Source organism: Apium graveolens, chromosome 8 (assembly GCF_009905375.1).
Source record: "Apium graveolens cultivar Ventura chromosome 8, ASM990537v1, whole genome shotgun sequence".
Taxonomy (NCBI): domain Eukaryota; kingdom Viridiplantae; phylum Streptophyta; class Magnoliopsida; order Apiales; family Apiaceae; genus Apium; species Apium graveolens.
Genome location: NC_133654.1, coordinates 69,407,461 through 69,424,867, shown reverse-complemented (window position 1 = coordinate 69,424,867; position 17,407 = coordinate 69,407,461). Strand labels below are relative to the sequence as shown.

General features: G+C 33.6%; 1 protein-coding gene across 1 annotated transcript; it reads left to right on the top strand.

Moving 5' to 3' along the window:
• Window positions 1-4,394: 4,394 nt before the first annotated feature.
• Window positions 4,395-5,850, top strand: LOC141676696 (receptor-like protein 51). The gene has a single exon (XM_074482400.1). The coding sequence runs from the start codon at window positions 4,550-4,552 to the stop codon at window positions 5,777-5,779; it is 1,230 nt and encodes a 409-aa protein (XP_074338501.1). The 5' UTR covers window positions 4,395-4,549; the 3' UTR covers window positions 5,780-5,850.
• Window positions 5,851-17,407: the final 11,557 nt, after the last annotated feature.

Sequence of the window (17,407 nt, the reverse complement as noted above, 5' to 3'; positions counted from 1 at the left end):
TATGCGGTACAAAGTTATAACCAGAAAAATGAAATTTTCAAAGCATCCTTTTATCTTCGTGTAATCAAACCAAGGATAAGACATCTGGGTAGTACCTGATCACATGTTATTCCTTTCATGACTGGTCATTTCATCAGTATGGTATCCCAGTCTTTTATTTAAGAATAAGAAAATATGACTACAGTTGCACATACTATGAGTTTATTGGCTATCTGTTATAGTGTAGAAAATGCACTCATTCAGTCATTCATTAATTACAATGATTTTGAGTACATTCCACGAAATTGTGCACCACAAATAGGAGCTAATAAAGAGACCCGCGATCCCATAGAAAGACATCACAATCCCTTGTGGAAAAAAAAGGATTTGCTGAGACTGGGATTTGACGGCGGACTTAAAAAGCCACCTACAGACGCCTCCGTGACTCTATTACCCAGTAAATTATGTTCCACTTAATCCCCCTCTTTCATGGCCACATAACTTTCCGGCTAAGGAATGGGAAATCTTTCTCCTGTTCCGTGAATCCAATTTTCATTTCATCCGGGAAAAGCCCTAAGATGGCGGGGAAAAGTTACATCCGAGAGAGCTGCTTTCGCCTCGGAATTACCTAACGAGAGAGCCGATGCAAAAGTATAGCTGGATGAGAAGAAACTCTCATGTCCAGTTCTGTAGTAGAGATGGAATTCAGAACCAACTTTTTCTGTAGGAATATGAAAATTGCTGTTACAGATGCACATTTCATATACGTTAGTTAATGTCTCGTACTCTCTTTTTGTATTCCTTTAGCTTTGTGTAATTGAGCTTACTTAATTCTTCTCTCGAGGGCTGTAAACATATTTAGGTGACCATAGGCGGTAGTACTAGCTTGCCACCTTAAGGTGTTATATCCTGGCGGAGTTTATATTACATACGGCCTCCAGTTAGGTGGCCTTAATTTATTTTTCTTTATTCCAAATATAAAAGTTCTCGCACGAACCAATAGGGATTGTCTAAGGGTGTGGCAGTGGATTGACTCTATAGGGGTCTCTCACTCTCACTAACCGATAGGCCTCTTTCCTTCTCTTATATGAATGGGAGCCTTCTCATAGATATATCCATGACGTCTCCTTGCAAGAGATGAGTAGTGACCCATCTCGTGTTCTACATGATTAGTTATTGATGGTAGATTGTTGGTACAACCATGACATGGATAGTGAAATGCTAAACTCGTTGAACCTGAAACATAGTTTCGCAAGAGATGAGTAGTGACCCATCTCCTGTTCTACATGATTAGTTTGTTGATGGTAGAATGTTAGTACAACCCTTACATTGATAGTGAAATGCTAAGCTCGTTGAACCTGAAACATACTTTACTGCCAGAAAAGAAATACTGAAAATGTGGCATCATAGATGCGAAATTGGAATATATGGTATTGTAAGCTAGTTATTGGATACACTCTTCTAATTTTGTTCCTTGTTCTCTCTGTCAACAAAAGGTTGAGGTTAGCTCAAGTAAAAATAAACATCCAGCAATATATTGTATAAGAGCTCAGCTGCTCATGAAACTACCATTCCTCCGCTGCATTCTTGTTGTCTTCCTCTGCAATGCACCTCCCTCTAATCTGCTCTCAACCACCGCCATCTCCATTATTCCTGGCTCTTAAATTGTTAGATTTCAACTTAGTGTGTTCATAGATTGTGTAGCTTCACTTAAAGTTCATTTTTGATTAATTATTGAATCATCAAGAGCTCATATGTTTGATAGGGTATAGTTCGATCAATCTAACTTGATAAAAGTCACTTTCTTGAGTCTCCTGAACTTGTCAAGGGCACCAAAACTCCCTATCTTGATCTGTCCAGAATTTACAGTTAAAGACAGCAACTCTATCAAAATCTTATGATATAGTAAAATCAATAAGATGACTTTTATATTTTATTTAAAACTTCTTTCACAGGAAGGTGTTTATTATTTAACATAATTAATTATAGTTCTATGGGTGTTTATCTTTAAACTAGGTAAAATTTGCTAAATTAAAGTACTCAGGTATTTGTTATATTATCACTGGGGTAAGATTGAATTGTATTTTTTCACACCTCGTGCTAAGTAAAGGACAATAGGACAAAGTATTCACGGACTGCAGGCTTTGTTGAGCTATGGATTTGATTGCAATGAAGAATAATGGCTGCTGTAGAGAATTCAAGACTAATGAATGATGACAATTGGTACTGCTATGACTATGACTATGAGTAGAAGCCAAGTTAAAGAGGGGTATATATCCATTATTATTTCCCTTTTCTTTGACTATATGTTTATTTGGCCTTTAAAATTTTTGTTATCATTCATAATGTAGTGCATTCAACGATATTTACATGTCCGAATCTATCGTTACAATTATAGATCAATTTATAGAAATTTTATTTTTAAATTTTATTTTATCTTAAGACACTAACTCCTAAAATGTCGAGCTAACGGCGGTTGGTCAAGAGTTAATCATCTGTCGGTCAAGATCCTCGGTTAATTCTCCCAACAGGGAACTCATTTATAAGGTTATATTATAAGTCATATTTGTCCAAAAAAAAACTCCTAAATTTTTTAACTAAAAGTAATGTAGAATATAAATAATTTTAATTTTTATACACTAACTTTTTTGGTCTCAAAGTTTATGACATTTTGACACGCAAATTGCGGTATTAAGGAAGTCACATTTGGAAATTATTATTATTTTTAATATATATATATATATATATATATATATATCAAGTAAATGTGTGAATTCTAAACTTTAATTTAAATTAAGATTTAAAATAGGGTTGTTTTTTCATAAATATCAAAAATTTACAATTTTTTTACAAAAATAGTCACTTTTTGAAAATATTTGTAAAAATATGTTTTGCAACTTTGGAACTATTCTATTTTACAGCCACGTTTGCAACTTGAATTTTAAAAAATTATTTACGAAAATATATTCTGCAAATTTGTAAACATATTTGTAATCTAAAATGTAACATATAATATAACCTGAAATACAACCTAACAGAGTTGCACAATTCATGCTAAATGCAACTTATCATATAATATCCTATTTTTCCAAATATTTTCAGGAAAAATAGTATTTTTGCAAAAAAAATCAAATCTTGTAAAATCACAAATAATTTATTAAAATTATATTTTTGATAAATTACCTTTAAATTTAAAATAACTCGAGGCATTAACAATTTTCATAAATCAATGAATTTTCCGTGATTCTAATATTGTAATCTATCTATACTTACTTACTATAATAACTAGAATATGATATAATTTGTAATTTGGTTAACCTGATTTTGGTTATCTCTTTTTATCATGACTGTCAGATTTTTTTCGTCAAATAATCAGAGTCGTTAGATCTAAATACTAAAAATACATATAAGTTTTTAGGTTTGAATATCGTTAACAACAAACATTTATATTGTTTATAGAGATGCATATAAGTCACAAACATTTACATTATTATTTATAAATAAGATCTCATCATTAATCATATAATATTTATACTATTTATACCTAACTTAACATTATACATTATGAATTTATAATTATATAATCATCATTTAGTATCTAATTATTTATATAAAATTTTAATAAAATTATATAAAATAAAAAAGAATATAAACAGTAACCAAGACCGTGCGTGCACGTGCCGTAAGCTAGGTAAGTCAAGTCAGTAATTTGGATGAGTTTTGCACATACTTAGAGAAAGCAGATACAGCGGTCTCTTATTTTCTACCATACCGGACAACAAATCGTCAGTCGATAAAGTACTTGAAATAGAGACTTATTTTAACGCATTCTGCGCAGTTCACACATAACCACAAAAGTTGTACAACCTTGAATAATTTCATAGGTGCAGGTTAGGAACTGTTGTATAATACACATATCCTTCAGCTATAAATAACATATCAACGATACTGAGCTAAGACAGCTGACAGTGACAGATGAGAAAGTTCGATTTCACGAAGATTTTCTTCAAGATATATTACCACAATGTTTAAGATTATGTATAATTAATGGACTAAATGAATAAACCATTATACTCCTAATCCTGCATTTTTCTCTGTATTGTAGTATCATCCTACAATACTTGGTTGACGGATTATGAAACATCCAACTGTTAAGATACAAATTCTTGCACATTTCTGCGGAAACAAGATATAATTCCGAAATTTAAATACTCTCGGACACATTTTTATGAAGGCATACATAAAGGAATAACTACTGTCTAGCATTTTATCTACTGGACTGTCCAGGTTAGTAATAGCTAATTACAATTTGTAATATTACCATGATATGAATGAAAATGATTAGCACATTACTATTTCAGAATAATTTTGTTATAAAAATTATTATGAACACAGCTCCTAATTGCAAAGCAATCTTTTCACCATCTTCCTCTAATTCATTGTCCTCTCTGTGAAAGCATCTTAAATCTGTATACAGTGTACCAATGAAGTAGAAGTACTTCCCTGTCTCACATTTATACTCATATATACACTCCATTAAAACAAACACACTTAGACACACAGAGAGTTAATGGAACCACCACAACAATGCCTCCTCATCCTCACCCTCATCCTCCTCTCCACCACAAACCCAACCTCACATTCATCCTCCACCACACTAGACCCAAAACAACTCACAGCCCTCCAATCCCTCAACATCCCCACCACCACAGACCCATGCACCACCACAACATGTGACAACTCCTCCCCATTTCGCCACCTCCTCACTCTCAATCTCTCTAACTGCCCTCACCACCTCCAAATCTCCACCACTGCACTCAAATCTCTCTTCTCTCTCACATCTCTCTCTATCCTCGACTGCCCTTCTCTCCCTCTCCCTCACTTCCCCTCCCCACTCTCGACAAATCTTCGATCCTTCTTAGCCATCAACAGCCTCACTAAACTCTCTGGAGTCTTCCTCAGTCACCTCACTCATCTCACCACTCTAACTATTTCCAACACTACCATCAACTCTACTCACCCTTCCATCATTCTTAACCCTATGAAATCTCTCAACTCTCTCACCATTACACAAGCAAGACTCAATGGTCTTTTACCCAAACATTGGCATATAAATCTCACTCACATTGATTTATCACACAATAGCCTTTACGGAAAAATACCAACTTCTTTAACTCGACTTGAGAATTTACAAGTTTTAAATCTTTCATCAAATGGGATTACTGGAGTGATACCAAATTCCATAGGAGACTTGTTATCTCTTCAAAAGTTGTCATTGTCTTCAAATTCGCTATCAGGCACTATCCCGGAATCAATTCTAGCAATGCCAGAACTTATTCACCTTGATCTCGGCTCAAATCAGCTCAATGGGACAGTACCAATGTTCATTTCAGAGATGGACAACTTAAAGTACTTGAATCTTGAATATAACAAGTTTCACGGTATAATGCCATTTAATGAGTCAACTATTAAGAGATTTATCGTGTTTAAAATAAGCGGGAATAATAAGCTTTGTTACAATCAAACGACAATTTCTTCAAAGTTAGTGCTTGGCATTTCTCCTTGTGACAAATATGGATTGCCAATTCCACCACCTCCGGCTAAAGATTCACTTAGTGATGGGAGTACCAGCAGACGGAGCTCGAAAGATGAAGATGATGATGGTGGTGATGTTAAATCTGATCCCGACATGAATGATCATAAGGGTCCAAGTAAGGTTGTTCTTGGTGTTGCAATTGGTCTTTCATCTATAGTCTTCCTCATTGTTTTCTTAGTTCTTCTTTCTAAATGGTGTGGATAACTTGGTAAATTATTTATTTATTTATTTAGGTAAAAATATCATATAAGATATCTAAAAATGATTTTATAGTACATCTATTCGTGAGAAAGACATGTTACATGAGGGGTCATGGGCGATTGTTAAGTATCTACGGTCATGCTGAATGCGATTGTTAAGTATCTACTTATTTTTTACAAATTTATGAGTTCAATCCTTAAAAAGCCCTTTTTGTGAAAAATAAGCATAAGATTGCAAGACTTTTTGAGCGAGACCATTTAGAAATATTATGTGATAATTAGGAAAAGAATTGAGAGATTATTGTTATTTTTTTTTTACCATTTGAGAAGAAAGCTCTGTTTTTCTACTTCCCTTGTGGGGTTTAGTTGCTTGTGGGTTGTATGATTAGGCCTTGAGGAAAAAGTAAATAAGTTATCATGTTGTAGCAGTGTATGAATGATTTCGTTACTTGCAAGATTTTGCTTTTTCATACTTAGCTAATAATTCATGTCTTCTACTTGAGTTTATTACTGGTCTCTGTAATTATGAGACTTCATGTACTCCATTCTAACAAAACGTGTGGCCCTGAGCAAAATATACTCTCATTTCAGCGAAAAAATGTAGAGGTAGTGCCGTATTATAGGTTACAACTTACAACGCGTAGTCGCAGGTTTATGTAAATTGAATCGAACGAAACTTAGCTAGCTTATGTCGCAGAAAAACAATTTGTATGTTGATCTTTCCTCTATGATATTGTCTAAAGAGTTTAAATATATATACCTGAGAAGAAATTTGTACTGCCAAAAAAATGGAATTCGGGTGCAGGCAAGTTCCCTGTAAAGAATCTATCCCCCCAAATCTTAAAACACTTGCAAACATAATCAGGATTTGCAGCACAATAGATAAGGAGAACAGGACAATGGCACGTTGTTGTCAAAGACATATAAGAATGATGGATGGTATGCAAAATTTCAAATTTGATACAACCTTTTGTTTTTTTGGAGCATCTCCAAGCTCATTCTCTAAATTGATTGGCTATTCTATTATATAATAATAGTTTTGTAAATTATAGAGAACCAAAAAGGTGTTTTGTTCCGATGGTATTCTTTATAATGACCGACTATAATATAATAATAATAATAATAATATTTATAATGACATTATAGAAAGAGGCAACTTTGAAATTGAAATTAAAATTTAAAGGTCTAGGTTGACAATTTTGAAGAATGAAAATGGCTAGCAAATATGAAGAAGCTGGATAGAGAATTGTAAAATTTTAGCTAATGGGTTACTTGCGTTGGAGTGTCCATTCTTGTTCATATTTTGTAAATATAAATTGCCACGTCATTTATACACAAGGGGTGGGAAGGGTTGGAGATGCTCTTGGCACCGAAAAACTAAGGTGATCTACTATAAATTTTTGGTAGATATTGTTTGGTTATGGTTTTGAACCTTCACTTGTGGACATGGTCGTAAAAATCGGAAAACGGTACTAATCGGTAGAGGTACCGATTAGCGATTAATCGGTAAATCGGGGATTAATCGGAATGATTAATCGGAGCACTAATCGGTTATATATTTAATATTAATTTTTAAAATTTTTAAAACATTACATACATTCTGAAAAGATGAAAAAAAATAAGATTTAAGAATAAATTTTGGTGAAATGGGCTCGAAGAAAGCGGCCCATAACAATTTTCCAAACTTCTAAGTACTAGTCTCAACATCGAAGTAGTACTCCCTCGGTCCCTAAAAACGTTTCCTATTTGTGTTGGACACGTTTGTCAATGCACACTTTTAATTGCTAATATCTTTAATTTTGTATTATTATTAAATATAAAAATTTCATTGTATTAAAGTACTCATAAATACGAATCCAACAAGATCACTCAGGATAATATTTGATTAGACGTAAATTAGTAATCAATCGCTTACCATGAATAGTGTAAAAAGTTAAAATGAGAAATATAATACGGGACGGAGGGAGTAGTTTATTATATTACTATTTTGCATCTTCAACTCCCACCAACCACACCCACCTAAGTCCTAACCCCAAAGTCACTCTCAAATATCTTCTCTTTCTCTATCAGTTTCATTCAGTTCACCTTCTTCTCTAGTTATAAAACCTCTCTCCTTCGTTCTCGTACACACCATTTGTAAGGCATATGTCATAACCTATTTGTTTATTCGAGGATTTAACTCAACTCAAATAAGAATGTAACAAGTAAATAGTGGATCTACCGTCAAAGAGATCTCATAAAGTAACATCTGTCAAAGGATTCAGAAACAAGATTCATCTACAGACTTGAGGAATTAATTCACTGGAAGAAGTTCAAGAAATTGTTCAAGCCTCAGTGATATAAATCAAGATTGTGGATTTAATCAAGTGACAGAGATCTCGTCAGGGTATCAATTAATTACAGGGATTTAATCTGAAATCAAAGTCAAGACATGAAGAAATGTCACGGAAGTTAGTCACTCATGAACCAGACAGTACATCGAGTGTCAACATTGAAGTGGTGGAATTGATTCATAATTTTCAGTGATTTTCAGAAGATATTCAGAAGAATGGTTGATGCTCAAGATTAGTATTAATTCTCTATTAATTAATTAAGTCATATAATTTAATTAAGAAAATAAATTATATCTGCAAAGATTAATTTATTTATTAATTGAATTAATTGATTAATTAATTCAGAATTAATATTAAGGATTTTCAGAATTTAAATTGGATTAAAATCTATTTAAATTCAACAAGACAATTTGATTGTACTAATATGACAATCGGTATGACAATCAATAGTCATACCGAAAGTCATGCTAGTACAAATAATTGTCTTGCCGAAAGTTACACTAGAAGAGGATTATCTTGCTAGTTCAATCAGATTGTCTTGCTAGTACAAACAATAGTTATACCGAAAGTCTCTCCAGTTCAACAGATTGTCTTGCTAGTACAATTGGATTGTCTCACCTATTGTCACTTCAGTTCATTCAAGTCTGTTGATTAGTTTAAAAAGAAGAGAAGCAGTAGAAGTCATTCTATCTATCCAAAAATACAACACAAGAACACAGAAGCAGCCGCCTACAATATTTTATATTCTCTGCTAATTTCAAGATCAAATTTCTAGTTTGTAAAGTTAATTCCAAACCACTAGAAATCTTTATCTTGTTCTTGTCTAACAATCTAGCAGATCAAAATCCCTAGAACTTAATCTCAAATCGCGTTTAGCATTTGATTCTAATTATTGCAAAAATAGAAAAAGTTTATGTCAAATTTATTCTAAATTTGTGATAATTAATTTGAGATTAATTCCTTGTAATCGATACAGTTGTTGTAACACCTTTCAAGTTTAATAATATTCTTATTTAACTTGAATTTTGTTTCACATTTTTTATTCCGTATTTATTCGATTATTCGGTACTGTTTGTATTCAACCCCCCCTTCTACAAACACATCGGGACCTAACAATTGGTATCAGAGTCTTCTGATTAACGAACAAATCAAGATCCTAGACTTTTGTGATTTTTCAACTCCTTGAATTTTTATTTATTCAAAAATTCATAATGACTTCACAAAAAGTTGGAACCGTTAAAATTCCACTATTTGATAAAGAAAATTATATCATGTGGAAGAAGAAGATGATCTTGTTTTTACAAGTTGCAAATCCTAAATATCTGAACTTGTTAAAGAAGGGTCCAACAACTCCAATGGTTATTGAACCAGAGGTGATAGTAGATGATGTTGTGATTACCAAAGCTAGAACCTATCCAAAAGAGCCTGAGGATTTTTCTCCTGCTGAAAAAGAAGAAACCTCCTTGGATGCCATCCTTCAGTTAATTTTAGTTGATTCCCTCGATCCCTTGATGAACAGACATGTGATGAACTGTAAAAATTCCAAACACATCTGGGAAACTATTGAGGTGATTAATGAAGGTACAGAGGAAGTTAGGGAGAACAAGTTGGAGATCCTAACATCTGAGTATGAACATTTTAAATCAAATTCAGGAGAAGGAATTACTAAAGTGTTTGAGAGGTACAATGCGTTGATCAACAACCTAAACATAAATGGGAAATATTATTCAATCAGGGAGGTCAACAAAAAGTTCCTTTTAACACTGCCAACTCATCTTGAACATAGAATCACTGCCATTAGAGAAGATAGAGATCTGAGTGAGATTTCTTTGGATAGACTCTATGGTGTGTTGAAAACCTATGAGTTGGAGCAGATTCAGCAAAAGAAAGTCTACGGGAAAGATAGAATGGTCAGCACATCTACTACTCTTGTAGCTGAAGGTCAACAACAACAACAATCTCAACAGTCGGAGAGAATGGTACAGTTTTCCAAGGTTGAGGAAAATGTGATAGTAGCAGAATATGATCCTCCTACTACAAATCAATCCAGTGATGATTTTTATTCCTTGGAAGAGCTGGAGCAATTGGAAGATGAGTCAATGGCCCAAATTGTCAAGAGATTTTCCAATGTCAGATTCAAGAGAAATCCCAAGTTCAAGTACAAGTCCAACTACAACAGATTCCAGACAGGTGGATCTTCATCCTCTAACACCAGTAGTGGTGGATACAAAACAGGGATGACTGATCGGAGCACCATTAGATGCTATAACTGCAATGAGTTGGGACACTTTGCCACAGAATGTAGGAAGCCAAAGCAAGTAAGGAAGAACTCTTATGATTCAAATCAGAAGAGTAACTCTGAAAGGGCTTACCTGGCAAAGGGAAGAAGCCGGGATGATACTGATAGTGAAGATGAAGAAAATGAGAATCTTGCTCTTATGGCTATTGATGGAAAAGCTTCATCGTCAAGAAAAGAGGTAAAATTTACTGATGCTGAATTAGTTTATCATCTAGGAGGTTCCTTAGATTGTGCTCGTCGTGATAATGAACTGTTAAGTCAGCAGATCAAAGACCTTGAGAAAGAGGTCAATGAATTAAGACTTGTGCACATTAATCAAGACAAGTTAAAAGAACAAGTATCTTTTCTAGAGAATAGAGTTGACTGTTATAGACAACTCGAAACTATTCTCAAAGACAAGATCACCAGTCTTGAGACTAAGGTTAGAGCCTACTTCAATTCTTGTTCGAAGGCTAAAGAGTTCTACAGTAAGCAAGCTGTTAATCAAACATCTGGAATATGTTATGATTACAATGCTGCTATTGGAGAATTAGGCATAAACTCCCCTCCTCATGTATGTGCTAAAGGTAGGGAAGTACCACATGTGCTTAAGGGTGTTGATGAACCCCTCTATAAAGCATCAATTGCTGAACCATTTGATGCGACCTCTTCTGTTATTCAAGAAGAAATATGTGCTGAAGATCATGCTAATGAGAAGGTTGTTTCCAAGTCAAGTGTGTCGAAAGTTCTAGTCAAAGTTGTGAAAGCAACTGAGACTAACTCAGACACACATGAGTTGGATAACAAAAATGTCATGTCTATCATGCATAAATTGCTTGTTGTTAATCACTCTCATAAAGCATGTGGTGTTGCTAATTGTATGTCTTGTGCTTTTAATTTGATGTATGCTTATTTTAATGGTAAGCATGTTTCTAGTGATAAGACTACTCCTCGTCAGCATGTGAATAATAAGAAGCATGATAGGTCTAAGACTGCTAGTCCTTCTAAGGCTAGAAAGGAGACATTTGTGCCTAAGCCTAAACAGAAATTTGTTAAGGCTGTTTACAAGGTCAAATATTCAGTCATTGAGGATGTTGAGACCATTAAAATTAAAAATGTTGTTTTTCCTGACAAAGGACAATTCTACAAGTATGCCGGGCCCAACCAAGTTTGGATTCCGAAGAAGGTTTAATCCATTTGAAGTGCAGGGCAGTATACGGGTGTAACAGGTAGTGTGGATTCTTGACAAGTGGATCATCAAGACATATGATCGGAGATAGAGCCCTGCTATTAAATATGAATTGAGAAAGTTGGCCCACTGGTTACCTTTGGAGATAACAGCAAAGGTTTATCTGAGGGATATGGCTGTTTGTAAGCTGAGAATGTTATCATTGTAAATTTGTATATTGTGCTAGGTTATTATCAGGAAGCAGTATCTAACATATAGCACCAGTGATGAAACTTGAGAATATTACGACATATCAGGCACCTGATGCACATTACACTTGAGAAATATAATACGGGACGGAGGGAGTAGTTTATTATATTACTATTTTGCATCTTCAACTCCCACCAACCACACCCACCTAAGTCCTAACCCCACCGTCACTCTCAAATATCTTCTCTTTCTCTATCAGTTTCATTCAGTTCACCTTCTTCTCTAGTTATAAAACCTCTCTCATTCGTTCTCGTACACACCATTTGTAAGACATATGTCATAGCATATTTGTTTATTCGAGGATTTAACTCAACTCAAATAAGAATGTAACAAGTAAATAGTGGATCTACCGTCAAAGAGATCTCATAAAGTAACATCTGTCAAAGGATTCAGAAACAAGGTTCATCTACAGACTTGAGGAATTAATTCACTGGAAGAAGTTCAAGAAATTGTTCAAGCCTCAGTGATATAAATCAAGATTGTGGATTTAATCAAGTGACAGAGATCTCGTCAGGGTATCAATTAATTACAGGGATTTAATCTGAAATCAAAGTCAAGACATGAAGAAACGTCACGGATGTTAGTCACTCATGAACCAGACAGTACATCGAGTGTCAACATTGAAGTGGTGGAATTGATTCATAATTTTCAGTGATTTTCAGAAGATATTCAGAAGAATGGTTGCTGCTCAAGATTAGTATTAATACTCTATTAATTAATTAAGTCATATAATTTAATTAAGAAAATAAATTATATCTGCAAAGATTAATTTATTTATTAATTGAATTAATTGATTAATTAATTCAGAATTAATATTAAGGATTTTCAGAATTTAAATTGGATTAAAATCTATTTAAATTCAACAAGACAATCTGATTGTACTAATATAACAATCGGTATGACAATCAATAGTCATATCGAAAGTCATGCTAGTACAAATAATTGTCTTGCCGAAAGTTACACTGGAAGAGGATTGTCTTGCTAGTTCAATCAGATTGTCTTGCTAGTACAAACAATAGTTATACCGAAAGTCTCTCCAGTTCAACAGATTGTCTTGCTAGTACAATTGGATTGTCTCACCTATTGTCACTCCAGTTCATTCAAGTCTGTTGATTAGTTTAAAAAGAAGAGAAGCAGTAGAAGTCATTCTATCTATCCAAAAATACAATTGAAGAACACAAAAGCAGCCGCCTACAATATTTTATATTCTCTGCTAATTTCAAGATCAAATTTCTAGTTTGTAAAGTTAAATCCAAACCACTAGAAATATTTATCTTGTTCTTGTGTAACAATCTAGCGGATCAAAATTCCTAGAACTTAATCTCAAATCGCGTTTAGCATTTGATTCTAATTATTGCAAAAATAGAAAAAGTTAATGTCGAATTTATTCTAAATTTGTGATAATTAATTTGAGATTAATTCTTTGTAATCGATACAGTTGTTGTAACACCTTTCAAGTTTAATAATATTCTTATTTAACTTGAATTTTGTTTCACATTTTTTATTCCGCATTTATTCGATTATTCGGTACTGTTTGTATTCAACCCCCTTCTACAAACACATTGTGACCTAACACCATTCAATATTCTCAATCTGAGTTTGCATATTCATCTTGATTGGATTAAGAAGCAGATACATATACGAAAAGAGGTAGAGAAAGTATAAATACTAGAGGGAAATCATCATCGCATTATATCGATGAAGGTATATGAAATTATTTGACCCGATTTTTCGGCTTTAACCCAATTTCGGCCCGATTTTCACTCGATTCCGGAAAAAATGTTTTTTCAATCGTTTTTGGGTTATTAGATCGGGAGCTAGCCTTATAGCGCTTAATCGGCCGATTAATCGGTAACATCGCCGATTTTTTGAACCATGCTTGTGGAATTCAATTAAATGCCAATGCATACAATTCAGACTAGTGACATGTGTAGTGGAGTATTCAATATACAAGTAAGACTGACATTTGTAATTGTAACCATGTTTGTGACAGAGGACCGCCTTTCACCTTCCAAGCTTTTACTTTAGCCACAGATAGAGCTGGCCAAATGGGCGGGTTTGAACCGCTCATTCGGGACCGGTTCGTACGGAAACCGTAAAAAATTCAGACCGAACCGGGTCGGTTCAAACCCGCACAGCTCGGTAAATTAGGTGAACCGAACACGAATACCAATTTTAGAACCCGGGACCGCACGAGCCCGCACGAGCCCGCACGAGCCAAGCCCGCACGAGCCCGCACGAGCCAAGCCCGCACGAGTCGCACGAGCCCGCACAGCACGCCCGCGGGTGTGCCTCACGCGCCAACGTCTTCCTCCCTGCTCTGCTCCCTACTCTTCTTTCTGTCGGCGGAGAATAGTCGCCGGAGCAGTCGCTGAAAGGAGTGGAGTTGTTGCTGTTGAGACTCCCGAAGCTTCGCTGTAAATGAGTGTAATTAGACTGGAGCTTGTTATCCATAACCGGAGTTTGTTATTATAGCCGGCGAGTTGTTGTCAAAACGACGTCATTTTAATAGTTGTGGGTTTTGATATATGTTGAATAAAATGGAGGGGGGGCATGTAAAACGAGGAGGGGGAATTATAAAGAAAGGGTTTGGGGTATGGGGGGATGGGGGTGACACGTGGAAAGGTAGGGGGAGGAGATTGACACGTGTCAACGGTTGGGATATAAACGCCCAACTCACGAATCCAGCCCGCACACACGGCTCGCCCAACTCACGAATCCAACCCGCACAGCCCGCACACACAGCTCGCCCGCGAATTTGTTCGGTTTGTTCGGTTCGGTTACGAGCCCTGTTTTAACGGTTCAAACCCGGCCCGAGCCCGGTTCGTAATTCAGCGGTCCGGTTCAGTGTTTAAATACGGAGTGTTCAACCCGTGTGCGGCCCGGCCGGGCACGCACGGACCGCACATGTGGCCAGCTCTGGCCACAGAACATTGGTACTTTTTATGTGAAATAAACCAATAAGTCTATCACAAAGTTTGCAGAAGTTGAAGAATCTTTACAAAAGAAATACTCCCGGAAACCAATAAGGACATGAACTACCGGAAATCTTTGAACTTCAAAGGCTGTGTATGTCATTTTTGGAGCTGCACTCGAATAGAGTCGAGTTTTGTATGAGTCAAGCCGATTTTAAATTTTTTCATAACGAGCCGAGTCAAAGTTTAATAAACCGAGTAAAAAATTTATGTTAAAGCCAGGCTCGCCCAAACTAAATATGACACTATACTTGCACTGGCTCTCTAATGTATTGCAGTACACAACCAACCAATAAGAAATATTCCTACTACAGTATATTTTTAGAAGCAAAATAACATAAAATTAAAAGCGCAATAATCTCACATAGTCCTACGTCTCTTGGGCATAATAAAATCCGATCCAACTGCTAGTTTCTTCCTTGGTTTCTTGTTATACATTACCCATGTGGCTGCAAATCTGTTTTTCCATGCCTTACAACTATATATGTCACCAGGCATGTATTCAAATTTCTCCTCCTGCCGAAACTTACGTTTCCATAGGGCATTATCATTAGATATTGTAAGATCCAACACGGAACAAACGGATGCTAAATTAGCTAATTCTTTTCCGGACAGACGCTCGGTGATGTCCTTTATTAGCTCTATCGGAAGTCTTATCAGGCCCTGTTCTTCCTCTTGCTCCATGTTGCGTTTTGAATCTACGGAAAGTGGATTTTAATGAAAAATATCAAAGAAACCCGTTTATTCATACACTTCTAATGCTAGACCAACAAGGATATATATAACCTAAGATCCCCAACTACAAAGAGATAAATTTGACGTGTGAATTTATGTGCCGATAACTCCCTCACTCCCGATTCTAGTTTGACTTTCCCTTCCTCTTAATTTGAATTATACACAAAAAAAATATTGTAAAATATTAATTACATGTAAGTTTTATTAATTTATTACACACAAAATTGAATATCCGTCAATTATATGAATTATAATAATATTATTATACCTAAATTATGCAATAATTTTATGTAACACATTGTTTAAATAAACAAAATTACATATAATTAAATTCTTAAAAAGTTTTGTCTCATTTTGAATAAGAATTCATGTATTCAAAACAGTCTTAGTCTTTTATAATTGACTGTATTTGTCACAATAATTACGAACTTCTACAGGCCATGTATACATCTTTTGAAAATAAGGCAAAAATTCCCCACTCATATTTGATTCCGTGTGACCGTAAAATTAATAAATTTGGACACCTCAACGGATCCGTAATAAAACATTGCGGAAACCGTTCGCAATAATTTATTGTAAAAGTTACGTGAACTTTTGCAATAAATTATTGTGGCGTAATTTTCACAATAAATTATTGCGACGGGTATTTTCATCTTTAATTATTTTAAAATTAATATAATATTTTGGTATCATATTTAAATTATATTATCAATATTAAATAATTCAAATATAATAAAATTAAGTAATTTATAAATTTAATAAAAATATGTATCATTGATAATAAAATTATAATTTAAATATAGTTATACTCATGTCATATCTATTACTGTTAAATTATTTCGAAAAATGTGTATTTCATATAATAATACATGGGATGATTTTTAATTCATAAACTCATGACACCATGAGTAAATAATGTAATAGGAGTAAAAATAATTAAACGAGTAATATTTAATAAAAATTATAATTTTATTATTTAATGAAATATATTTTTACTAAATTTAATAAATACTTTTTTAAGAATATAAATGTGAACATCCTACTTTGAAAATATCTTATTTATTAAATTTGAAAATATATTTATGTGTTTCAAATTTAAATGTATAAAATTCTCAATTTTAAAGAAAAATGATAGATTCTATATTCAAAGTACGTGTTAAAAGATTTTTATACATAATTGTGTATTATTCATTTCAAACTTGACTTTATATCATAAACTGAGTAATTTAAAATTAATATTATATTTGTTAAATAATTTTTGACAAACTTTATATCATAAACTGAGTAATTTAAAATTAATATTATATTTGTTAAATAATTTTTGAGTTTGTCTTGTGTGGTCATGAACACACATTAAACACTAAGTTTTATGATTTTCGAGTGATTGTATGATATAATTGATATAATTGGGGTTCATCAATATTTACTAGTAAAATTCCAACCAAAATTTAACATATCATTTCTTATTGTGTGCCCATTTCTTATTATGTGCCTATGGGCACACCATAAAAAATCTGATAATTTTTTTATTATTTAGTGATCTTGTTTTACCATTATAGATGATAAAATAAAAAATATTTATGTTTAAAAAATTTAAAATAGTGATATTAAAAATAATATCATTTATCAATACTATTATATAATAGATGATATATAAAAAATTTGATTGGTACAGTTCTTCCCTCAATTATATAATTACCCTTTCTTAAAAAATTCAATCTTCTACTTAATTTTCCTTACTTAATTATTTAATAAACAATTACCTTTTTAAGTAAATACATTGTCTTTTTTCGAACTAAAACAACTATTTTTCTAAAAATATTTTAAAAATATTTTAGACAATTTTTTTTTAAATATACCTTTTTATAAGTAA